The sequence below is a fragment of the Pocillopora verrucosa genome, chromosome 7, assembly GCF_036669915.1.
Source record: "Pocillopora verrucosa isolate sample1 chromosome 7, ASM3666991v2, whole genome shotgun sequence".
Taxonomy (NCBI): Eukaryota; Metazoa; Cnidaria; class Anthozoa; order Scleractinia; family Pocilloporidae; genus Pocillopora; species Pocillopora verrucosa.
Window position 1 is genome coordinate 25,279,507 of NC_089318.1, and position 26,892 is coordinate 25,306,398.

At 40.3% G+C, this 26,892-nt stretch overlaps 2 protein-coding genes across 3 annotated transcripts in view; one reads left to right on the top strand and one right to left on the bottom strand.

Annotated features, from left to right (window-relative positions):
- Nucleotides 1-1,343, top strand: part of LOC131788977 (peptidyl-prolyl cis-trans isomerase FKBP2-like) — a 127,145-nt gene extending 125,802 nt beyond the window's left edge. Inside the window, exon 6 of one of the 2 annotated variants that reach the window (XR_010718133.1) lies at nucleotides 1,234-1,271. Coding sequence is in view for 1 of the 2 variants with exons in the window: in XM_066169465.1 (XP_066025562.1) it covers nucleotides 1,234-1,295 (62 nt within the window). In the remaining variant the exon portion in view is untranslated. Of the gene's footprint in view, nucleotides 1-1,233 lie in introns of both variants that reach the window. The other variant, XM_066169465.1, reaches the window with a different exon arrangement.
- Nucleotides 1,344-2,860: 1,517 nt separating this feature from the next.
- LOC131772397 (tetratricopeptide repeat protein 28-like) lies at nucleotides 2,861-22,187 on the bottom strand. Its single transcript, XM_066170325.1, has 13 exons — nucleotides 22,091-22,187; nucleotides 21,842-21,887; nucleotides 21,119-21,201; nucleotides 17,997-18,071; nucleotides 17,571-17,636; nucleotides 16,624-16,785; nucleotides 15,243-15,320; nucleotides 13,549-13,703; nucleotides 12,852-13,452; nucleotides 12,082-12,099; nucleotides 5,144-5,800; nucleotides 3,204-4,663; nucleotides 2,861-2,886 (listed from the first exon to the last, which is right to left on the bottom strand). The coding sequence occupies exons 1-12, from the start codon at nucleotides 22,185-22,187 to the stop codon at nucleotides 3,216-3,218; spliced, it is 3,486 nt and encodes a 1,161-aa protein (XP_066026422.1). The 3' UTR covers nucleotides 2,861-2,886; nucleotides 3,204-3,215.
- Between the last annotated feature and the right edge of the window lie 4,705 nt (nucleotides 22,188-26,892).

Genomic DNA, 26,892 nt, shown 5'->3' on the forward strand with positions numbered 1-26,892 from the left:
CATCTTTTGTCTACCTAGGCAGTGTAGTCAGCATTGACGGAGGTTCCGATGAAGATATCAAGGTCAGGATAAACAAAGCCAGAGTAGTTTTCAATACGCTGAGGAAAGTGTGGTCCTCCCATGTCATCTCACGGAGAACCAAATTTAGAATTTTTAACACCAATGTCAAAGCAGTCCTCCTCTATGGCTCAGAAACGTGGAGAACAACTAAGCAAACGTCCCAGAAATTACAGACCTTCGTCAATAAGTGCCTTAGGCGAATTTTAAAAATCAGTTGGACTGACAGGGTAACGAACGAGATGCTGTGGGAATTAGCAGGCGAGGAACCAATCATAACTCAGATCTCAAAGAGAAAGTGGAGATGGATAGGTCACATCCTAAGGAAACCGGCTAACAACATCACCCGGCAGGCATTACGTTGGAACCCCCAGGGCAAGAGAAAGAGGGGTCGTCCCAGGAACTCCTGGAGAAGAGGTGTAGAGTCCCAAATGAGAAACTGGGGCCACACTTGGGCCACTTTAGGAAGTTTTGCCCAGGACAGAACCCGATGGAGGACGGAAGTGGTTAATGGCCTATGCTCCAACCGGAGCTAAGGGAATATATATATATATGACAATGCAAAACACAGGGCAACAAACCAAGTGGTCTATGAGCAATTGTAAAGTGGCAAATAAAAATCCCTTAACACTTTGACCCCCAGAAGTTACCAGCAGCTAATATCTCCCTTTAGTATATACCACACAGGTGAATAGTCCTTTTCACACGCACTGATTGGCTATTTGGAAGTGAATAGCAAGTACTAATCACCTTCCAGCAGCTGATGACACAGCACGTCAAGAGTTTAATTTCTGACCAGTTTTTGGTTTATTGAAAGAAACAAACTAAATGTTTGGTATCTGTGCGGTACCTGCTAAAACAATTATTTGCATCCACTTTTGTGAATAATTGTTAAATAATATCAGCCCTGAGTCAGACATTCAGGTCACAAGAATAAAGGAAATCACCAACTAAAGAAGCTCTTGATTGTTACACAAAATTTTTCCTTTTAACACCCTAGGAAATGTAGAGAGAACAGTGTGGAAAATACCCATACTGATGTTAGGCCAGTTAAGGTGTAAGGGGTTCTTTCCTTGTGGGATACATGAAGGGCTTCTTCAATCATATTCCGGCATGAACTTTTTTCCTCAAAACGCAACTTAAAATGAATGTACGCCAATTATTTTATCTTTTCAGGGGGCGCTACATTGGTATTTGAGGTTGAGCTGTTGAAGATAGAGCAAAAAACAAAATTGTAATCAGATCTTGAACACCATATAGCGTGAAGGAAATCTTCTGATGTCAGAACTTTTTGAAAATAAAACTGTCTGTAAGAAAATCATAAAATACTTTCTGTTCATGTTAATTACGCTTCATATTTTTTTTTTTTTAATTTAGATTTTCGGGAAAGGACGGTTTTTGATTGACGAGAAAAGTGTTCTTTGATTTTGTGGATAGAAAGTTATCGGTTTTTGGGCATATCTCTAGCACAGAATATGTCCCCGCATTTCAAACTTGAATTTCTCCCACGTGCTCCTCAAATAGACTTCCTGTTGACTTTTTTAAGTCATGGGTTTGGATTGCCATGAGTTTTCTTAAAGGAACCAATCACACCCGAAGACTTCCTACTACAAGTAATGAGAATTTGGCGCATTCATTAAAGTGTGGTGTTGTCAAGTGCCTTAACAAGCGCCTTTGCAAGCTTCTTGACCAGTGCCTTTACAACCGTGCTCCTAATGACCGTTCAATCTTAAAATATCCATTTAGCGTTAGAACCCCTAGCCGAGTCTACATGCAAAATTTGAGCCAAATCAGTGAACCTGCTTGTCCGACCAGCCTCTCGGTTTGCAATTGGAAAATTCGCTTAAACAGAGTGTTCATGAACACTTTATAGCATTCAAACGCATAGGAAAAATCTGTCGTAGTATCGGTAATACTAGGATTAAATACAGGTCTTAAAAAATTGTGCCATTTTAATTCCAACAAATCTGATGTTCTTGACACGAACTAATTATAACTAGGTCTAATTCCTCCAAAAGTTAATTTAAATTTCCATTCGACTGAAACTAAGATAATCGAACAATCAAACGACCAATTATTTTTCAAGTTCTATGGAAATCTTTACAAAAACATATGGCTTTAATAGCTTTATGTAAACCTTAAGGCAAAAACCGATTGAAAAAATCTGATGTTCGTGACACAAGAACTAATTATAACTAGAAAAAATTCCTCCAAAAGTTAATTGAAATTTCCATTCGATTGTAACTAAGCTAATTTAACAATCAAACGACCAAACGACCAATTATTTGTCAACGTCTATGGAAATATTTACACACGCATGTGGCTGCAATACTTTATATAAACCTTAAGGCAAAAACCGATTGAGAAAAAAAAATTGCAAAAACATTTTGGGAATACGTTTTCATGGTGTTTCAACTTGAACGTAAATATAACACCTAAAACTTGTTTAGAGATAACAACCTCGTTCATTTTAGATAAAAAAATGTGATGATGATTTCAATACATCACTAATTTAAAAAAATTACTTTTAAGCTAGTTCGAACAGTTCATTAAAAATAAAAAAATGCAAGTCTTTTTTCTTCTGCGTGTCCAAAATCCTTATAGCTCATAAGAGCATTTAAGACGTGGAGAATCAACTTTTGCAAAAACAGAGATCCATATGGGCTCTTGAAGGCTCTTTCGCTTCTCCTGCTCTCAGTAGACGACTCTTACAGAGATTTTATAGGTAGCCTTGTGGTTTCTGCTCCAAATATGAACGCTTGCGGGCAACTTTTTACTTTCTTGGGTTCTTTCTTTTCTATGATACAGCTCCAATTCTCACTGCCTTAACTGAAAAGTAAAAAAAATTATAATTCAGGGAGAATCGTTGAGATTATCTAAAATTTTTCATTCGGCCTTACGACATGAAACGATAAACTGCCCAACAAATATTATAGCAGAAAACTGTTTTTCACTCCTATCAAATTATCTAAGAAAAAGTCTGTGCCCACTCAATTTAAAAGCATTTCAATTTCTTCGGGAAAAAAAGAAACTCCCAAACTTTACACAGCAAGATAACAAAAAAAGCATTTATGATCAAATATGTATCTCTAATTTGGATTTAAAGTTACTTTGCAATGCATAAATGTTATGAAAAGAATAATTACATGGATCAGCAACTAGATGTCGTTGAAATCAAGTGTGACGTCATCACCAATGAGTACAAATGGTGCCCAGTACTTCACCTCCTTGAAGGTTTCGGATTTTCTCAAACACTTCATGGCCTGATTGAGAGCTTCACTTGCCTTCTTGCCTTTAGCAAGTGCATCGTAGAAGAAACTCATGAACTCCAGGGTTCCTTCGTCTGCAATCGCCCACAGGGTTACCACAACAGATCTAGCGCCAGCACCCAAGAATGCTCGGGCGACGCCAACCACACCCTCGGCCATGACCTCCCCACGAGCACTGTGACAACAGCTTAGAACAACCAGTCGCGCCCGCAGCCCAGCCTCCATGACATCTTTCATCGTCAGTAGATAGTCCTTCTCTTGAGGTTGAGGGGTTTCTCTTGTGGTGTTTGGTGCCAGGATAACTTCACCAGTTTCCATTTTACCATGTGCTGCTATGTGTACTAAAGCCACTGATGAGAGTCGTTTTAAGACTTCATCTTTTGTTGCCATTTCTCCAATGAGAGGGGAAATACTGAGGATTCGTCCAATCATCTCCGCCTCTTTCCTTGCTCCCGGAAGTTGTACCAACCGTCTTCCTTGATAGATGATCTCTTCAAAACATGGGTCGCCAACAAGCAATGCACCGCTCTTCAGGTGAAATTCAGCTGGGCAATCATTGATTAGTTGTAAGGTCGTCAGGGACGGAAGCACGCGGATTCTGAATAAATCACTCAGATAAGTTGACTTCGAGTCCTCCAATGCTGCATAAGGCACAAGAAAAAATGGCCCCTCAGGAACAACTGTAAGCTCGTTTCCTTCAATCAGATCAGCAATAGGAGTAACGATGATGTCATAAAGCTTCTGTAGAGCACTTGATGATTGTGAGTACCTTACATCAATTTGAATGATATCATTCGCCGCTTCCTCCGCTTTCGGCGAGCCATGGGAAAGATTTTCGCATTTAATAGCATCTCTTGCATGGATCTCCTTCAAGGCAATTTTGTTCAATTGCTCGATGAAAAATTCCAGTTCCTCTTGATACTTATAATTGTTGACATGTACCTTTCTCAACTGGACATTACCGTCGCTAAGGAAAACCCAGTAGTAAACGCACGGTCCACTGATAGCCATGAAGACTGTACCTAATGGAACAAAACTCAGGGTAAGGAACGAGCCGCTGTTCCTTAAAGAATCTCGGGGCTGATATTTTGTTTCGAGCAGATCTTTTAGAGCCTGAGCACGTCCTTTCTCTGCGGCAAGAAGAGCGTTGACAAATTCATTTTGAATAAGGTTTATACGCCACAAGCCTGTGTATGCACTTTTATGCTGATTACGATAACAAATCTTCCACTGATCGTTAAATTGTAGACCGTCCCTGATACTATCAAACGCCTCTACAGAAGAGTGAAAGCAGTCAAAGGCCCTCTTGAGATTTCCTTGGCGCTCAAAATTTTTTCCTAGAGAACAGAGTGAGGATGCCTCTCCGGCCTTGTCTCCCACTTCTTTAGCAATTTCTAGATGACGTTGATGGTAATCGATTGCTGTTTTGAACTTTCCTTGACCATGCAGATTGCAGCCGAGATGGCCATAACAACTTCCCTCTCCGGCCTTGTCTCCCACTTCTTTAGCAATTTCTAGACCACGTTGATGGTAATCAATTGCTGTTTTGAACTGTCCTAGACCAAGATAATCGCAGCCGAGATTGGCACAACTCTTTCCCTCTCCAGCCTTGTCTCCCACTTCTTTAGCAATTTCTAGATCACGTTGATGGTAATCGATTGCTGTTTTGAACTGTCCTAGACTACCATAAGCGCAGCCGAGATTGCCATAACTCTTTCCCTCTCCGGCCTTGTCTCCCACTTCTTTAGCAATTTCTAGATCACGTTGATGGTAATCGATTGCTGTTTTGAACTGTCCTAGACAACGATAATCGCAGCCGAGATTGGCACAACTCTTTCCCTCTCCGGCCTTGTCTCCCACTTCTTTAGCAATTTCTAGATGACGTTGATGGTAATCGATTGCTGTTTTGAACTGTCCTAGACTACCATAAGCACAACCGAGATTGGCATAACTCTTTCCCTCTCCGGCCTTGTCTCCCACTTCTTTAGCAATTTCTAGATGACGTTGATGGTAATCGATTGCTGTTTTGAACTGTCCTAGACAAAAATGAGCGCAGCCGAGATTACCATAACTCTTCCCCTCTCCGGCCTTGTCTCCCACTTCTTTAGCAATTTCTAGATCACGTTGATGGTAATGGATTGCTGTTTTGAACTCTCCTAGACCACGATAAGCGCAGCCGAGATTGCCATAACTGATTCCCTCTCCGGCCTTGTCTCCCACTTCTTTAGCAGTTTCTAGATGACGTTGATGGTAATGAATTGCTGTTTTGAACTGTCCTAGACCAAAATAAGCGCAGCCGAGATCGGCATAACTGTTTCCCTCTCCGGCCTTGTCTCCCACTTCTTTAGCAATTTCTAGATCACGTTGATGGTAATCGATTGCTGTTTTGAACTGTCCTAGACCACGATAAGCGGAGCCGAGATTGCCATAACTTCTTCCCTCTCCGGCCTTGTCTCCCACTTCTTTAGCAATTTCTAGATCACGTTGATGATAAGCGATTGCTGTTTTGAACTGTCCTAGACTATCATAAGCGCAGCCAAGATTGCCATAACTTCTTCCCTCTCCGGCCTTGTCTCCCACTTCTTTAGCAATTCCTAGATCACGTTGGTGGTAAGCGATTGCTGTTTTGAACTGTCCTAGACTACCATAAGCGCAGCCGAGATTGCCATAACTCTTTCCCTCTCCGGCCTTGTTTCCCACTTCTTTAGCAATTTCTAGATGACGTTGATGGTAATCGATTGCTGTTTTGAACTGTCCTAGACAACGATAAGCACAGCCGAGATTGCCATAACCGATTCCCTCTCCGGCCTTGTCTCCCACTTCTTTAGCAATTTCTAGATGACGTTATAGTCGCAAACGCTAATCACTCGTATTTCAAACTTTACTAGAACAAACTTGACACATTGTTGAATACGGTAACTGAAAATGACAAAATTACAAACACGCGAATGAGCATAAAATAACTTACATCGTATGAGTGAAAGTACTGGAAAACGACAAAGCGAAATAAACAAGGATACTTACAAGACGAATGTGACCAAACCAAAGACGAAAACATGAAACCCAGAGCTAGATATGTAACGGTAATTTTCACAAACTAGACAACTAACCAAATAAATTACGCGCAACCAATATATATACGATATGCAAATAAATATAACAAGTACAAAACTGATAACTGACAAAGGACACTAATGGAAGACGAGAAAATAAACACCTAACACGAAACTATGAAACACCAACACTAACAAAAAATGATAGTACAAATTCTTGCGCCTACATTCCGGCCCCTTAAATACGAAGATCTAAATCCAAGTATTTACCAGCAAAACACTAAAAGGCGCAAACTTTACAGAGCTAATTGAACTTAGACGATTTTTACTTAATGTTCAGACGCCTAACAGAGTCAACAAAGTACTATAAAGTGTCAATTTAAATCTTTCTCCTCAAAGAAAAGTCACGCAATCTTGGTAATCACACGATTAAGGAAAGTCAATGAATTTTTCCTTCCACTTGTTCAATTGATTCCAGAAGACATAGTTTACTGATAGGGCGCTCCAAAGTTGATGTCTTGGTTTTAACCTTGACACGGCGGACAAATCCATATTTGTCAGGAAAAACCTCTGTAATCCGACCAATTGCCCACGCATTCCTTGGCAAAGTTTCGTCAACCACGATAACAGTGTCCCCCACGGCAAAGTTTTTCTTTGGTCGAAACCATTTCTGACGTGACTGCAGCAGAGGGAGATATTCTCTCTTCCAGCGACCCCAGAAAACATCAGCCAAATATTGTACTTGCCGCCATCTTCTCCTGGAGTATGTGTCGCTCTTTAAGAACAAGCCTGGAGGAAGAGGTGTCTCGCTGCGAAGCAGGAGAAGGTGGTTCGGTGATAGTGGTTCCAAATCCTTTGGATCGTCAGAAACTGTGGTCAGAGGTCTTCCATTGATAATGCTCTCACATTCACACAACAAGGTCTGAAGACTCTCATCATCGAGACTTTGTTCTTTAACCAGGGCACCCAGAACCTTGCGTGTAGATCTAATTAGCCTCTCCCAGACACCACCATGATGCGAGGCTCCGGGTGGGTTAAAAACCCATTTGATGCTTTTCTGCAGAAGGGCGTCATGAATTTTAGCTTGATTCCAGCTGTCAATCATGACACGAAGCTCCCTTTCACCTCCTACGAAATTTGAACCATTGTCGGAGCGAATTTCTTTAACTTGACCTCTACGAGCGATAAAACGTCTGAGTGCGTGAATAAAAGAGTCAGTGTCCAGTGAGTGACACACCTCCAGATGAACAGCTCGCAGTGCCAAACAAGTGAAGATTGCACCATAACGTTTGACCATGCTCCTCTTTTGACGAACAAGAAAGGGACCAAAATAATCTATCCCCACGCACGTGAAGGGGGGTTGATCTGGTGTAACTCGAGGCCGAGGCAGATTTGCCATCTTTTGTTCTCCAACGGGACCTTGTCGTCGTTTGCAATCAAAGCAGGATGAAAGCACACTTCTAACAGTAGAGTTGGCACGAATCAACCAGAAACGTTCGCGCAACAGAGCCAGGACATATTCTCTACCAGAATGGCCGCTTTTCTGGTGAAAGTGGTTCACAAGCAGACGAGCTAGATGAGAATCTTTAGGAATGATAATCTGATGCTTAGAGTCGTCTGATAGGGTAGCCCTGCAAAGGCGCCCGCCAACACGAAGAAGACCATCGGTCAAGATCGGATCTAATCTTGCAAGTGCACTTGACCCCTTGACGCATTTACCTCCCTCAACGGCTTCTAATTCTTCTGCAAAGGTGAGATTCTGCTCGAACTTGATAATCTCTTTTCCGGCTTCTTCCAACTCTGCGTTTGTCACCAATTTCGCTCCAGATGCGTCAGCAGTATCCAAACAATTCTCCTTTGACACTTTTCTCCTCATCACAAATCTTCTCTGGCAGCGAAGACACAGCGCGATAAACTTCAACAATTTGAACCATGAAGAAAACCGTTGGATGATAGAAACGATACTCGAATCTTTACTCACGTGAACAACAAAAGATTTCGGCAGACCATTTAGCCACACACGCCAACGAGATAGGTAGTCGCTGGGAATCTCATCATCCCAACCCAAACTCTTTCTGCACAGATCCTGAAGGAGCAGTTTTGCCGGAAGGATGAAAGGCGCTGCCATACCGAGAGGATCGTAAACTGAACTCACCACGGAAAGGATACCACGCCTGGTACAAGGTTTCTCCTTAATGTTCACTTTGAAACCAAATGTATCTGTCTCGACAAACCAGGATACACCTAGGGCTCTCTCTGCAGGAAGCACGTCGTTATCAAGATCCAGATCTTTAACACCCTTCGCTCTAGCTTCTACAGGAATGGATTCCAAGACTTCGCGGTCATTGCTGATCCATTTAGTCAAATTGAAACCTCCCCTCAGCATTAGCCGACGAAGTTCTTCCACATGCTTTATTGCAACAGTCGCTGAAGGTAAGGACTTCAGGCAGTCGTCAACGTAGAAATTCTTCAAGACAGTACTAACCACGTCAGGGGAAAACTCGTGCCTATGATCTTCGGCATTCCGTCGCATGGCGAAGTTAGCACAACTGGGAGACGAAACCGCACCGAACAGATGTACGGTCATCCGATACTCTTCTAATTTCTTAGAGAAGTCGCCACGGGGCCACCAAAGGAACCGTAGGAGGTCTCTATCTACTTCTGGGACACGCACCTGATGGAACATAGATTGAACGTCACCCATGACTGCGACTGGCTCCTGACGGAAACGGATCAGCACGCCGACCAGATTATTGGTTAAGTCAGGACCTTGAAACAGCTCATCATTCAGGGAAGTTCCTTGAGAATGGGCTGAGCAATCGAAAACGACACGTATTTTATCCGGTTTCTTATGATGATAAACGCCGTGGTGCGGGATAAACCACACCTTACCATCTGATCTCTCCAGGACATCCAGGGGAACCTTTTCTGCAAAACCGTCACCGATCACCTTCTCAAGACAAGCAACATAGTCCTCGCGAAACTTCACATCTTTGGAGAATTTACGTTTAAGATAGAGAGCACGGCGTTCTGCTTGACTCCGGTTTGCTGGCATCTGCAAGTTGAGGTCCCTTAACGGTAGAGAAACCTGATAATGACCATCTTCACACTGCATAACTGAATCCTCTACAATGTTCATGAACTTTAAGTCATCCCTTGACATGCTTAAACCATCGGAAAGAGTGGCATCTGCAAAATCAGCACATGCTATACACATAGGATGAGTCTCCTTACAGTTAACGAAGAAACTAGAAGATGGGACAAACTTTTGCTTTCTTCCAGTTGGGCCATTGATAACCCAGCCAAGATCAACTCTAGTTGCATATGGACCCCCATCAGAGGCAGGGACAACTTCTCTCGGTTGTAGGGCTTCAGGTACATTTGCACCAATCAATAGATCCACCTCGGAATTCAATTCTGCTAGGTATACATAGCCTTGGAGGTGCGGCCATCGCTCCACATCCTCCTGTTTCGGGATCTCGTCTTTCACTACAGGCATAGAAGGTCGGGAAAGAACTTCTGGCAAGGAAATGACAACGTTCTCGTCTAGATCAGCCACTTCCAGGTTCGTAACAACGAGACTGTCCACATCGTTGCAGCTATCCATGGTGGTTAGCTTGAGTCTCATTTCCTTGCCGCAGACTCTCAGACGTCTCAACAGATTAGCCGAGCAAAAGGTGGTGTTAGATCCATTATCCAGCAACGCATAGGTCTCCACGGACCGAGGACTTCCTTTGACTTTGACCTTCACAGCAACAATGGGCAATGCAGTCACGGAACCCTCCATTGTGGTTAGGCCACAAAAATGATCAGCTCTGATCTTCTCAGTACTGGACTGGTTGTTCTCGCTCTGAGGTCCATCCTTACCACGGTCGGACGCAACAATAGCTTCTGGTGCACTTACATGCATTACAGTAGCGTGTCTCTTATTACAGTGAATACAGGGCTTCCTTTTGTGACAACTTCTAGACTGATGGCCTCCACCTAAGCACGAAAAGCATAGCCTCTGCTTCATGACAAACTCCTGACGATCTGTAGGAGGTACTTTGGCGAAACTGGAACATTCGGTGAGATTGTGATCTGCATTACAAAACAGACAGTTCTTCTTAGAAGAATGAACTGCACTCAACACATCAGCAGATGAATTGAGAGCAGATTTCGTCTCGGAAATCGTGACGAGGCTTAGCTGTTTTCCACCGGGTCTCTCAGACTTCGATCTCGAACCCCTATCCTTGCTGTTCTTCTTCTCCTTTTCCAAACAAGGAAGCTTGCCAAAAACTGGATTGGACAAGGTGCGAGCTTTCTGTTCAACGAAGAGTGAAATATCATCAATGCAGACATCTCTCGCTTCCGAGTTGAGGATCCGATCAGCGTTGTCCCGCCAACTGGCTTGCAACTTCGGGGGGAGCCTCTCAATAATCTTCCGCATGCTATCCGGACTTTCGAACTTGCTGGAATAGCCGATAGCCTTAAGAGTGTTTGTACAGCTAGAGAGCAAAACGGCAAAGCCTTCTAGGGCGTCTGCATCTTCAGCTTTGATGACTGGACCATTAGTGACTTTATCCACATATGCCATAGCGATTTTGTGCTTCTGTCCAAATTTGCTCTCTAAGAGTTTCTTTGCCTTTACGTACCCATCTTCGGCTTTCATGTAGAGGCAACTTTGTACCAACTCTTGAGCTCTGCCAGCTGTGTGCTGTTCGAGGTAATAGAGTCTCCCAGCGTAATCTAGTTCTCTAGTTTCGATTACGGTCTCGAACGCGCGAATGAAAGCACAGTAATGTAAAGGGTCTCCACTGAACACAGGTACACGTCTCCTGGGTAACAAGTTCCTTTGCTGCTGTTTCACGAACTCTTCCATTACTCGGTTCTGCTGGACGAGAATGCCATAGGCCTGGTCGCTCAGACCTGAGTTGCCAGAGCTTGAACTTGAATCACTCACAGCACCCTTATGATCTTTAACCGGGTTACTTGACTTCACAGACAATTTCTCTTTCTTATCGGCAGGTACAAACGACTCACGTTTTGAACCACCAGTCCTTGACTTTTCAGTGATGGAGGATACGACTGAAACGGGACAACGAGGATTCCAAGAGGCCACGTTGCTAGGCGCGAAATTACCCGCTTCAGCTTGAGCGTAAGCTTCTTCTCTAGCCACCGCTTTAGCGTACTCAGTTTTGAGGTTTAATTCATCTTTCTTCAACTGCAGGTCGTACTCTTGCCTCTTGAGGCGTAGCTCCGATTCCTGAAGCGAATGGCGGTGTTTCAAAGCGTGTGCCTCCGCTCGAAGTTCCGCGATGCGAGCTGCCTCTTTGGCTCTTGCAGCAGATATGGAGCTCGTTTTAGAAAAGTGACTCGTTCTCGATCCACACATGGATGGTCTAGACTTGCTACGAACCTCGGACCCAATTTGAGAAGCGCTGTCGTCAGGCGTTATCAGGTTATCTTGAAGCCTGGCTTCCGTGACACGTAACCAATCATTGACCGTACGGCAGAAAAAATCTAAACTGCTTTCAATGTCGGCGAAATAGAGGTCTGATTCTTGTCTCTGACTTTCCTCAAACAGAGCTACATTATACGCGTCATGAGCCTCGGTAAATCTTCGAAATAGCGACGTGATTTCCGACAGCTTTACTTTCACCGTCCCCAAATTGTTTTCATCCGTTAAAAGACTATCGATCTCTCGACGCTTGGACGTTAACGAAGACAACACTCCTCCTCTCCGCTTTCTGAGTTCACGGATGCGTTCAAGAGAGATTCCTTCTTGATCCAAAGAGGTATTCGGTTTACGAGCACGTGGACCGTTTTCGGTAGGTTGGCCGTTCTTCCCGGCCGAATAAGACAGGTAGACATCAGAACCGTTGCGAGACATCGACATAAACTTCCAATAAACCAGATTCGTCTTTTACAAAATATAGTCGCAAACGCTAATCACTCGTATTTCAAACTTTACTAGAACAAACTTGACACATTGTTGAATACGGTAACTGAAAATGACAAAATTACAAACACGCGAATGAGCATAAAATAACTTACATCGTATGAGTGAAAGTACTGGAAAACGACAAAGCGAAATAAACAAGGATACTTACAAGACGAATGTGACCAAACCAAAGACGAAAACATGAAACCCAGAGCTAGATATGTAACGGTAATTTTCACAAACTAGACAACTAACCAAATAAATTACGCGCAACCAATATATATACGATATGCAAATAAATATAACAAGTACAAAACTGATAACTGACAAAGGACACTAATGGAAGACGAGAAAATAAACACCTAACACGAAACTATGAAACACCAACACTAACAAAAAATGATAGTACAAATTCTTGCGCCTACAGACGTTGATGGTAATGGATTGCTGTTTTGAACTGTCCTAGACAAAGATAAGTGCAGCCGAGATTGCCATAACTTCTTCCCTCTCCGGCCTTGTCTCCCACTTCTTTAGCAATTTCTAGACCACGTTGATGGTAATCGATTGCTGTTTTGAACTGTCCTAGACTACCATAAGCGCAGCCAAGATTGCCATAACTCTTTCCCTCTCCGGCCTTGTCTCCCACTTTTTTAGCAATTTCTAGATGACGTTGATGGTAATCGATTGCTGTTTTGAACTGTCCTAGACTACCATAAGCGCAGCCGAGATTGCCATAACTCTTTCCCTCTCCGGCCTTGTCTCCTACTTCTTTAGCAATTTCTAGATCACGTTGATGGTAATCGATTGCTGTTTTGAACTGTCCTAGACCAATATAAGCGCAGCCGAGATTGGCATAACTTCTTCCCTCTCCGGCCTTGTCTCCCACTTCTTTAGCAATTTCTAGATCACGTTGATGGTAATCGATTGCTGTTTTGAACTGTCCTAGACTACCATAAGCGCAGCCGAGATTGCCATAACTCTTTCCCTCTCCGGCCTTGTCTCCTACTTCTTTAGCAATTTCTAGATGACGTTGATGGTAATCGATTGCTGTTTTGAACTGTCCTAGACCAATATAAGTGCAGCCGAGATTGGCATAACTTCTTCCCTCTCCGGCCTTGTCTCCCACTTCTTTAGCAATTTCTAGATCACGTTGATGGTAATCGATTGCTGTTTTGAACTGTCCTAGACAACGATAAGCGCAGCCGAGATTGCCATAACTGATTCCCTCTCCGGCCTTGTCTCCCACTTCTTTAGCAATTTCTAGATGACGTTGATGGTAATCGATTGCAGTTTTGAACTGTCCTAGATTATGATGAGCTATTCCTAGAAGGCTACAACGAATTCCCTCTTCGGTCTTTTCTCTGTCTACTTTGGCATTTCCTGTAATATGCTCCTGGCTCACTATTAATGTTTGAGATTTGTTCAGTATGTGAAGCAGAGGTTTGTTATCTTTCTCAATCTTAAAACGGGTTAAGAATAAATAATTGATGAATGAGCGTGTACAAATTTCAGTAATAACAAAAATATTCGAGGTATTATTCTATAAGTTGGGACATTTCTTGTATGCAATTCGATGAGAAAATAAGTATTTCAGTCAAATCCTAAAACCTTACATTTAAAATGTATATTTTTTAATTAACCGAAATTATACAGATTCTAATTTGAAACAATGGCTGAAATATCTCCAAATTGTGAAACGAAAAGCTACAAGAATTTATAGAAAATGCAGCAAAATGTAAACACTAAGAAAATTATGAAGACCTTTATGCGGCCTACAATTCGGACGACGTGGGTGAAGAAAAACGGATTCGTCCGGATATTATGAGCTTCGAAGCCTAGGAAATTGATGTGAATCTGAAGAAGTTGTTATCCCAGAAAGAATGAGGACTCGGACTATGAGCCAGACAGTTTGGGGGCAATGTTAGCGTCCCTGGACGTTCATTTAATGGAAGCTAGCGATATTTTGCAGAATTTTGAAACATCGCTCTCGCGGTATTTTTCTCAAACACCCCTAAAAAGCATGCGCTATTCCCTAAACAAACCTTGGAAAATGACATATCTGTCTAAAGTGGATTTCTTTTGAGGATTTCCTATATCACACATTTTCTTACCAGAGTGAATATTAATATAAATGTTGACAAGCTCACAAGGCGTAATCATTGTTTGGTTTGGGCGTCGTGCTGATATTCTTAGAGAGACACTAATGAGGGACGTTCAGTTTAAACTCTGCGAATGAGATAAAATGCCCCTTCTGTCAAGTGAAATGCTTTGGAATAATTGAAAATATTTTAGTTTCTTTTAACTGTTCAGTGTGGTGTTAGTGAACACTCCTTGCATTTCTTTGCGTATCACGCTTGAAACACTCGTCAAAGGATACGGCCAATCCCATATGCAACCAGTTCCTTGCTTCTTTGTACAAGCAAAGCTCCAAGCAAGCTCTGGCGGCTGAGAAGGTAATGACGTGAGGTAATTTATTAATTACTATCCGCATATAAAAGTAGCCAGAAAATCGTCTCACACCCCATTCACATCAGCAAAACAATTTTTAGTTAAACCGGGTTTAACTAAATGAAAACCAGAGAGAGAGGACTGAAAAACTGAATTTTCCATAGGATTCATAAAATCGCTTATTTGCATTTCCAATATGTTATATTTGAAGTCGACTAACATCGGCTTATACAAATTCTATGAAGAAAAAATTTAAACTGTGTCTAACAACACGATTTCAAACATGTTTAATCTTTGGTGTAAATGAACCATTACTGGTTTAATTTTCATTTATAGCTCATTGAACTCAACTTGCGCTTTTTATCTACATAGCAAACATTCACGGGCCAGTTATTGTTGATACCCGAGGTACAGTCAGCTGCCGTAATCCATACAATTCTCTTGAAGAAACCACAGCAAAGTGGTTTGATGAATTTTGACCGCAACACCTACCTTTCCTAATAGCTTTGATTAAATTGGGTTCCAATTGAACAGAAACTGTTGCATCATTGAGACATTCTTCGTAGTTTCCTAAAGAATTCAGGAACTAAGTGTCAGTCGTCATCACATGCCAATTTACGTATCTTCATAAAAACCAGGTGAAAATCATGTTATTGGGTAAAATTGGGGGAGATAAGACTCATATTTTGACCCAGATTTTTACTAGGCGGGAATTTACATACGACATTAGGAGAATGTGGTCAAACACCTTCGTTTTTCGCCTCTTGTCCTTTAGATATTTTAAACTTGGCAACTGGGTTTGATCACAAGAAACTCACAGATTTCATCTCAGGGCAATTCTCCTCATATTGATTTTTAGTTTGTGGTTTACTTATCAAAGAAGCAGCTCTACGCTTCTTTGGTATCATATTAGTCCGTCACTGGAGTTACCTTCTTATGCTGAATAAGGCAACGCATACCCGAATTTCCTGAGTGTTGCATTACAAATTATTTCAATTCTCCTTAGGGATCGATGTGTTTCGGAAAAAGTATTGTTCTTTGCAACTTTGAAGGTAATAAATAAAATATAAGTAGATTACTCAGATCTGGGAATTTCGGTTTTTCTATGGCTTCTCTTCACTTTAGACTATATGACCTTGAAAGTGCTTTGCCCATATTTGATTGCTTTTCCAGGCATCTTTTGAGAGGATTCCTTGCTTTTTTCTCTATAAAATTCGTCTTTTTAAAAAAGTCAGCAGATGGGAGAGCCATTATTTCGGTAGTTGAGTCAGCAGAATATGCGTCACAACGACTGGCGAGGGAGGACATGATGTCACGCAAGAGGACTACCACCTTGATTTAAGGATACGCGCTTTTTGAGGGGTAACCATCATAAACTAATTTGTGCCGTTTAAGCTAGATATAACCGTAAACCGAGTGAGACGCTACAATTCGAAATGGAAGATGTTATACTGAGTGAATTAGACGCGTAATTAATTATAACCACAGAACGGATAAACCTCCGCACAACATCAGTCCTGAGTTGTTGGTCTTCGAACCTGTGTGGGAATTTTTCGATATTCCTATTGGTTGCTTTGCAATTTATTTGGCAAGTATGCTTATCATAATTTACGGTAAGAATATCTCATAATTGCGATGAAACTTTACTTGAGAATTTCATCCTAGTAGAGAATTTCCGCGTGTCTGATCGACATGAAATATTAAAGTTGCCAGTTTCATTTCAATATTCAGGCGATAAAAGGATGCAAAAATGGCAGGGAAGACAGCAGGCGAGGATAAAATCCCGTTTAAAATGGGTACAGATTGTACCTTCATTATCTTCACTGAGTCCGTTCCATGAGGAATTTATTAGTTCCTTAAAAAAGATTCTTACCCAAATGGAAATGAGCTGCTGCTCTGTTGCTATAAAGCTTGGCGTTCAGCCGTATATCTTCGCAGTTCACTTGAAGACCTTCCGAGTAGGAGTTTATCGCGTTTTGATGTTTTTCCTGTCTGTATTCTTTGTTACCTTCCTCGAGACATACTCTTGCTATATCTGAAAACACACCGGTTTAACATTAATGATTTTCGTTTTAACAAGGTTTCGTTTTCATGTTGTTAGATCCCCTTTCTAATTCCTATCCTTTACAGGCCTTTCGTTCTTTTTGAACAGTCGGTTATTGTATACATGGGCCCGCCGACCATTAACCCTCACCCCACTGATATCTATAAGTTTTACAAACCGTTTACTCTAAGATGAGGTTTTGAATCACTTCAAATGGTCTCCAGACCAATGAAATTCGGGAACTCTGGCCATATATGGTGTGGTGTGTTTGAAGGAACGCAGAATCAGATAAAACTTTTTGTAAACGTTATTGCCCATTTGATTTCCACGATCAGTCTCCTCTCGACTTTAGTTACAAATGTTTTACCACAAATATTTTTTAATTCTATCAGGATATATTTAGCAATAGTAGTGATTCATAATTTATAAAGCAACTGCAAAAGTGTACGTGGTGTAAATGAGAATCATTCTCGACATTTTCTTTGATTTTTATTCAAATCTATCCCTGATACTGAGTACGATACTAATTTTTTCATTACATTTTTCTTTTATTTCTAGCGGTAATAGATTTAATGATGATTTTCATCCCATGTATATGTATACAATTGTACACGTCACACCTACAGCTTGTTCGTGACCCACGCAGCAATAAAACTCAGTGTTTCTCTCGTGATAAAGTTTGAAATTCGAGCACATAGTTTCTGTTTCAAAAGTTATTCACAGAACAGGTAAAAAAAACCACACCGAGGCATCTTTTAAAGAATCTAATTTCTCACCTCTTAATGGATCATCGTACACCTCCAGTTTGGTGTCATTTGATGTCACTTGACTTTCGTTTGTCCCTGAAATTCGATCATTTGATAAACATTATTACTATTGCCAGAGAAAACGCAAAAATATGAAAAATAAAACTTCATTAAAATGAATTATTATGGATAAAAATTCATTTATAGTCCATGCGAATTGCTCTAATTATGACGACTGAGTTTGAAAAGCGCTAGGTCAAAACTGGTGTTCAGTTCCTTTTTCCGTGATGTCATCGGCCATTTTGAATCTTTATGCGGATTACCGCTGTACTTCCAGTCCCAGACTTGCCACTCTTGATAATGCCCAATAAAGATGTACTTAACTATTCCATCACTAAACATCACAACCGCTTCAAAATGACCATGTAGCAGTGTTTTTCTATGGCTCTCTCTCACCTGTGACCCGAATCTCATTGTTCAAATCCAGTCCTTCTCCCGTTGTCGGAAGTTTACTCTCCGCCATAGCTGGAACTAAAATAGAATAGAATTTTACTGCGCTTGAAAACATCCTCACGAAACAAAAAAGGATACTAAAATGAAAATAATACAAAAAGAAAGGCGGAGACCAACTTGTCTCTGATACTTAGATAAAACGAAAGAGTGAGAATTTCAAAGTTTTCTCCCTCATGCTGTTGTGATGGGATTTTGCTTAAAAAATTCCCCACTCTCCGGATACGGACAGCAGCGTAATGCCTGTGGGTTTCCCGTGAAACGAGGTTGTTGAATCTTCGAGTTGTACGGCGCATTTTACAAACTCAAAACGCAGTCAAGGGTTTGCACAACTGTCACAAGTTCTTCCAAAATCCCGCAGCCTATTATGCAAAGAAACGCGTTTACATACGATCATCTAAACATAACTATCAACTAATTAGAGCGAGAGTAAGATTTCATTTGGTTTACGAATTTTCTAGCGAATTTTCCATAGCTCTCGTGAATCAGAGTTATCAGTGCGTTTTTCCAAAGTGTGAAAAAGGCTCCAGTGAATAATATATTCCACAAATATTCTTCTGAAGAGAGCTAAGTAATCATGAATGACCGGAAGCCACTAACCCGTGACAAAATGTGTTTTGAGAAAAGTCTTCCTTTTTCATTTGTAATTTATTATGATCCAGAATTTTCTGAATAAGATGGTATTTTAGGAGCTGTCTATTTATCTTTGCATCGGCCTTCTGGCTATCGAGAACAATAATCTGCTTACACATCAAAAGTAAGTGGAGAACCAAGCGCTGGTTCTCGCATCTTGTAGGCCATCGAGAGACTTTACTGCCAGATTATAGGAGCATTTGAAACCGAAATAAAACTGGAAAAACCTTCAGATATCACAAAACTATGGAGAAATTAAAAAATATCTGTAAATGTATTGCTGACATAAAATAATCTGTTGCTGTTTAATTTTAAAGGGAATATAAGGAAATTTCTCTTGTTAGACAGGCGTGGTATTCTCCGCGTTGTTCGGAGCAGGATTCTATTCAACCATTAACATTTTCAGAGCCTAAATGTTTACTTCCCGAAGTAAACACACGAGCTAATGTAGTTCGTCATTGCGCAGAGATAATTCCCGCCAAAATCGAATTCCGACCAAACCGCGAAATACGACAAATCACCTTTTGGATGAGTAGTTTAAATTGTTGAAGAAAAAATTAATAGTTATTTTTGAGGAGGTCGAACGATGTTTGCAAAGCTTCCAAAAGAATAAATAAATAAATAAATAAATGGTAACGCTGGCGAAGTTTCATTTTCATACATGATCAAGAATTCGTAATAATTAAAATTTTTGGGGTGAAAGTTTTCATTTTTATGTCACCTCGCTCTTTATCACGTTACCCCAACTTCCCGTGTTTTTTTTTTTTTGTTATTTTCATGTGGTGTAACCCACGAGCGAACAAGATTAAGGCGAATCCAGCTGTGTTCTGATCAGCTACCTGAGAGGGTGTGATGTGCTCTCTCAGGATTTCCCACATTGAAGTCGAAAAAAAGAAATGATGTGCTTGTAGCCGGTTCATCACTTTGTAATTTCTTAACCAGACATTTTTTTGTTTCACAAACATAAAACGTTTTCCAGAAGTTTTAAATACAAAGGAGCCACGAATATATCTCCTTGTAAGTCAAAATAAACAAAACTATAACGAGTCCCGCAGATTCATTCATTTTGGTAACCTCTTGGTTTATATAAATAATTTTTCTGTATAATATATCCCTCATTGACGAAACCATCGTCTCGGTCCTTAACAATCCTGAGAAGGAACTTGGCCGGATTTACGCCTTCTTAAGCTCATGATCAAGCATGTCCAGTTGCGGGGTATTACGTGTCATGATTAACAATTATTCGCCGCAGGCTCAGTGAATATTGTTGAATAATCCCTGAGACTAATCATCGAAACAATTACACTATAGTAATTCATAATATGAAAACTGTTTAGTACCTGTTAAATCGCCATCCTCTGAATCGGTTTATCCTCCAGAAGTTGTCATTATTATTTCTATATGCCTGAAAATATCAAGAATAATACGTTAAGCTTTACTAAAATTTCGATGGAACCATGAAAGATTTCATATTAACGAGCAATAGATCAGTCTATAATCCCTTGTCACGAGTAAATAACAAATCTCTTCAAATGTCCAGTTTAGATATTAAAATTGCTCTTCTACTTCATTAAAGTTCTCGAGCTCGTCTTTTTCTTTGTTTTTGTTCTTTCTCTTGAATTATGTGTATATTTTTAATGTTTCTGTATTCCTATTACTTCATCCTGCGATTTAGGCTCAGTTATATTTCTTTCAATGGAGGACACAGGCCATCCGCAATCAAAATCTATTTTTCAATTCTCCTGAGCAGGACAGTTTCTGCCATATAAAACTGAATTGACAAGGATGAAGACAACCTACGAGTTATACTGTTATTGTACCAGGAGCACAAGCGGTGCACATAACAATGGAATCAGCCATGCTGTAGTTTCATAAATCTCTCTTGGGCAGATAAATCAGCTACCTCAATGTTTATTATGTTTATCTTAGTGTCAGCATTGAGAAATAATTCCTTCATCCAATTCAAACTTATAAAGAGAGAGGAGAAGTTTTTTTCTCGGGGTCGAATAAAGAAAAATCTTTTTATCCGTCACGGATAAGAAATTAAGAGAATCTAAGCATCTTCGAGGATTCAATCTCTAAACCCGTAGATCTCGATGTTTTTAATTTCTACATTTGACGATGGAGCTTGAACTTTACTCTCTTTCTTAATCCACTTTCAGGCATGACGTTCTCGACAATTCAGATGCCAGGAGAATGCGGGAAGTTTTGTCAAATACGAACCTAGCGTATGTCTTGAATCACTAACGAGGTCTTTTGTAGCTTTGGACTTGAGCTTTAGATCATAAAATTTGAATGAGGTTCGAATCCTCGAGGGAAGCTAGATATTTTTCTTTCTCCCTCGCTTACGACGAATTAATGTCATATTTCTCCGATTCTTTCGTCTTAAGTTTAAATTTTGTTCATGTGTATTTAGTCATTAATCCAGTACTCACCTGCAACTCTTGCGAAATTGTGATTTTCCCCGCAAGCGTATAACAAAACGGTATACTTGGTAACACGAGCAGTTTCGAAGAAGCTGAATACAATTACGAGCTTATTAAACTGAAAACAAAAAATGGTGTATCATTTGTTAAATTTGTAAGTCACGAATCTATTTTTTGGTCCTGCATTCTATTTTACTTTTCAATCGTCATGCTGGAAATGGATGTCAAATAAATCTTCAGCTTTTTCATTTTCGTGTTAAGGAGCGGAGTAGGTCACAAATATGAATTTAACACTGAGTCTAACTTCCCAGCAGCCACGCACAGTCTCATTGACTAAATGTTGGGTAGTCAGGAATTTTTACAGAAATTCTACTGAGAGGTTCTTTCAAACTTCTTAATAGTGTTGGATGCTTGTTAAGAAATTTCATATGAATTCAAGGTTTAGTAAGTTTTTTCGTTGACGAGTTATTGACTAGTGTCATGTAAAGAGCGTTTGATCCGATCATGAAGTCATTTCCCATGCACCCGTTTCCTGTCACGCTCTCGTCGCCTTCGCGGTCACACAACAAGCAAGAGCTGGCACTAATTAGTGTTAAGAATTAGTAACAGAAATATAATTCCTTGAGCGAAGCTTAAGCGTACAACATGGCGTTTATAGGTTAAATTTGGACTGACCAAAAATCACTGTAAATTTTTCAGGTGCACCTGATGGCCGGCAAACTTGAAACTCACCTGACAAAGAAACTAAAACCTCGTCGTAGCTTGAACTTATCTAACACTTTAAAAACATAACAAAAAATTTTCTTTTATATCGATAATAAAAAATTTATTAAAGAGACTACATTTTGATTTCAGTCGAAGAATTCAACCCCAACGGATTTATTTGCGACTTCTACCACTGCTCGTGTCATTAGAGAAAATCGCGAGCAAATTTCCTTATTGATTAGCGCTGGTGCACACACAGAGTCATTTGCAACTCACCTTGGGATAAAATGGTGGCTGGGATGCATGCGGGCACTGGCCTTGACGTTAAGCCCTCAGCACTCCCTTTGGGAAAGCTGGCTTGGGGGCGGGCCATACCCGCCTTCATAAACAGTAATGCCACCACAAGATAGCTATTCCCTTAAAGACGGTTATGTAAAAATTTCAAAATTTGCTTCTCAGCAACTGCTGCATCAAATTTAAATAAACAAAGATAGAAAACCTCTTTGGAATAGATACACTGAAGACACTACTGCAACTTTGAATCTGTTGAATTATGCAATTCTTATTAGTCAGCCTGTTATTAGAGTATTTTGCATATGGTTGGGTTAGAACAGAGTAAGAAAGAAGTTGGAAAGAAGGTTTATTCCCCAACTACAATGCTTTGTATCTCCAAGACACTTCGCTGATCAAAACTTTCTTGACGGCCATTGGCGTTTTAACTCGCTGAACAGGAGTTAAAATCAAATTCTTTGAGGGACGCGAGATGTTCTTTATCGAATCAGCTTGAAATCGGTTAAATGTTTGTCGCTGAAACCGAGAATATTTTTATTATTTCCTATCAACAAAATTGTGCCAAAGGCAGGAATTTTAGATAAAGAACTCTTAGAATTTTGTAATTGATGAGTATTGGGAAAGAGCCGATTTGAGCGTTTCTTTTGTTAGAGCTAAATGTTTGGAACATTTTGTCAAAAATTCCACTCAAAAGCAATTTTGTGTTGCGAGGAGCCCTACTGGATTATTCCACGGTTAGAAGTCAGCGGACACCCACCTTGCATTTCTGTTTAAAATGCTGCTATAATGACGCAATCTAATTGTAAATCAGAATCAAGACCACCATTACGAAGGCCAAGATGGTTTTTGTAACGTCTTGGATAAGTTCTTTTACATTCGCATGTTAAAGGGAATATTTTTCGCAGCAGTCAGAAACAGAATGCGAAGAAAGGTAGGTCTTAAATCATTTAGTCCAATTTTAATTAAAGTTTTTAGTCCGTGAGTAAACAACGGAAAACTTTTACAGACTGATTGTGCGGGTAGCTTTATCAAACCATTAAAATACTTCACCGGCTACCAGACAGAAATGTGAATATCCAAGATTTTAAGTCAAAAAATTGTGTTTAACTGCCATAATTGGAAACGAGACCTTATTGAACCAATGTGTGAGAGCTGGGTGGGCGCTTGACAAAAATTGCGAGGTGAGATACGGCGCAGGGGTGATATTTAAATCGGACAACGAAACAGGTGGTAAATATCATTATGCTGTGAAAATATTTAGAGTTTCTCTCGCGACTTGAGGTTTGTAGCTTTAAAAGTCATGTAGCACGTACAACAACAAAAAAATCCATGCGATCATCACAAGCAAACATTGAGCAATAAACACCTCTCCGATTCAAGTCAATAGACGTGCTCTGTAACGGCTGCCACGCCTTTGCCACCGGACATTGATTCGTTATAAGTTTGTTTCGTATTAAACGTGTAAAACCGCAATAGTGACGTTACTGTTTGTCCATTAGGGACGTGACCTTTAAGTTCCACCCAGAACCGCATTTTAGTTAGTTATCTTGCGTTGGGCTAACGATAAGACGTGTTTATCGAAAAGCGCCCTTTTGCTCGCCTTATCTCGAAGTTCGTTTCGGTCAAACTCTTACAAGCGGGACTGTAAGTGCTTATGTTCCTTTTCTTTGTGCTTGTTTAAACATCTAGTCTTTCGGTAGTTTCGCCCAGTTTTTTATATCAGTTTCTTTGCAACCTCGTAACACGTGGCTTACGTTGTTCATGCTTTGTTAGTAAGCTGCTCGTTTTTCACACTGGGTTATTAGCTTTGTTAGAATTCGTTTTCACTCACTACTCACTACTTATTTAGCTTGTCGCTAGATTTTTAAGAAAGTCCTTCTTTCTTCTCCTATTCTGAGGATAAAATGTATTCATTTAATCCTCCACTAAGGCCAATCTTAATAAAGGCATTGTCAAACGAGACCCAACATCTTTCTCGGTAATATGGGAGTATGTTACCTCTCTGTTTGTCACGAAAATTTAACAAATTATGATAAAAACTTTTGTAATGCCTCTCTGCCCTCAGCTTCCGACAAAAACAGAGTAAAAGGACCCCCTGTTAGAAGATCCTGACCACGCCCTTGTTAATGCATTGATATTTCAAATCAGGCTCATGCAGTTGAATTGTTAATATGCTTTTTACAATGCTAACGAATTGAACCTTTTGCCTCACTGTGACATTACATTTGATTAAAAACATTAACACTTTGTAAGAATCGCCAATATTCCAGTCCAAGAGGAAGTACAAGAAATTTACAGATTAGTAGCTGACGCCCTGAGGTGTGTACTCAACAGGATTTACAGTGCAGGTTTTGTTTTATCAACTCAAAATGCTTTTACATGGAAATGTTCACAAATGACGTTAATTTAGTCAAACAAAAATAAGTTGAAACTTAAACCAGCCAAACAAAATGCTCCACCAACCAATCATGATCATCGAGGTTTGCGGATCACAAAGTTTTGCGATGAACTAAAAGGACCCAATGGACTTTGCCTAGAAAGTATGAACAACTCTCTTAGTGAAGTGCTTCTAAATAAATATTTTTGGCAAACACTGCAGAGGAAATAGTGCAGTTCATTTTTTAAGGTATTTCAACTTCAACGAAACAAATCTTTTATTTCTTTCCCCTCCCCCTCTCCTTATTTTTGACCGTCGACCGCCCCCTTGGTATAAATTTATTCCTCTCCCCAGCCTTCCGCTGCCATTTAAGTGTCATTGTCTGAGAAAGTGTTCCAGGGGCCAAAACTTGTGGTCAACTGATTTGGCTGAAACTTGGCACAGAAGTTGGTTGCCATGAGATATTTCAAAAGCCAATCTGGCTCACTTCTCTGACTTTAAGTTTTAGAGTTTCAGGGGGGGTCTCATTTTTTGCCCCTTGAGTACAAAAAATCCAGCCTTTCAGGGGTCATTTTGAAAGTGCCATAAAACCCAACTGGTAAATTGTGCTGCCAAATGAATTTGACTATGAATATTTCTATAATAGAGCTTTCATTTCATGCATGTAACTTTGCCTTCAAGGTATTGGACAGAGAGGAGCCTGGGGCTAGAGTTTGGCCAAAATTAATGTCAAAATTACAACCCAAAATTGCCATTTTTCAAAAAATCAGTGTATCTACCTGCCTTCTTGCATAACATCCGTACCTATACCATTATTTACTTTATTGACCCAATTATCAAAATCACTTGAGAAAAATTTGGCTTATCACGGTTTGTTAAATTTTTGTCACAAACACTCCATGCCCCTCTAAGGCCCTGCAAAATGGAACTTTGAGCATAATTCATGCCATAAACAAACCAAACTGTTGACATGAAGCCCTGATTCTGTATTTGGTAAGTGAAAATGAATTGTTAAAGCCAAACCAGTTTGATTGTTCAGAATTACCCCGACTCTTACCGTACAATTGCTCTTAAAAGGCCTTTCATTGGGCAAAAAAAGGGTGACTTTTTTCTTTGAAAACCTAGTACAGCCAACTTCGTCACAGCGAACTGGCTTTTCGTAAGCGATCACCCGGCATGATCACGTACGACTGTAAGAAAACCATTGCTCAAATATCACAAAAGTTCAGTTTCAAAAAGCGCTGACCAAGTGTGCTCGCAGATTATAACAGTTGACTAGCAAAAAAGGCTGTAATACGATCCATAGGTAAAATTGGATTGAATCATTGATGAAAGATGTTATGTACAAATTTTCAACAGTTCTAAGCGCCATTCGGTTTGAGACATTGTTGGCATTTGTCTGTTTGCCTGAGTTTTTGCTTGTTAGGTAATAATTTTATGTAATCACGTTCAAATCACTTCGGTTTGAGCTTAATTTCTTATTTTTTTCCCGTAGATGACCACCTCTCAGCATAAGCGACCACTTTGTCCTGCATCAAGGGTGGTCGCTTACGAGAGTGTTGACTGTACCAGTCATAGAGCACAAATGACAATGTTCTTACCTTCATATAAAAATACTTGAGTTTTTCTCTGACTTATATTTTTCAGGTCATATTTCCATGTATTGCCGCAAGCATGGAAAGTCCCCATAATTTTCCAAGCCATATTTTAAAAGATAAAGTAAGCTTACAAAACGATCGTTAACCGATAATCTTTGTCTGACGTTTTTTATAGCCTAAATAGCTCTTGCAACAGTAACGAATCGTGACCAAACGTAGATACAGTGTACATATATACGAGCCGCAATGATCAGCATCTAGGTGACCCACGATCTATCAGATTTCCCAAATACTTTAGCGCTCAGTAAGTGAAACCACAGAAGGGATCCACAGTTAGGAGAGCGGGATGATAAACTTTTTTCGTGTTGATGTTGATATGAAGCACCCCCATACAAAGTCATGAAACGCCTCGCGATGTGATTGTTATTGTATCATCTTGGACGCGAGAGTGCGATGAATGGACCAAGTCGACGAGTCGCGCAACCTTAACTGACTCATTGATTTTTAAGTAAGGCGGGTTTTAAGTCGAAGAATCTAAAAAAAATTGTTTACTTGCGACAATCACAGGAATTTGCTAATTGTATAAGAGGTTCGTAATACGATGCTTTACGATTAGCACGACCAGAAATTTCCACGTCAAAATACTCGCAGAATGACTGAAGCTGACTGAGTTTTTGCTTTTCCAGAACCTTGGCTAATCTACCCCCGGCAGAGAGATCACAAAAATTGAAATCATCATATACAAGAGGGTGCTTGAGGCCAATCTCTTGTTCAGCCACCCCTACTAGTTGCTCCATGTAATCCTCTTTCTC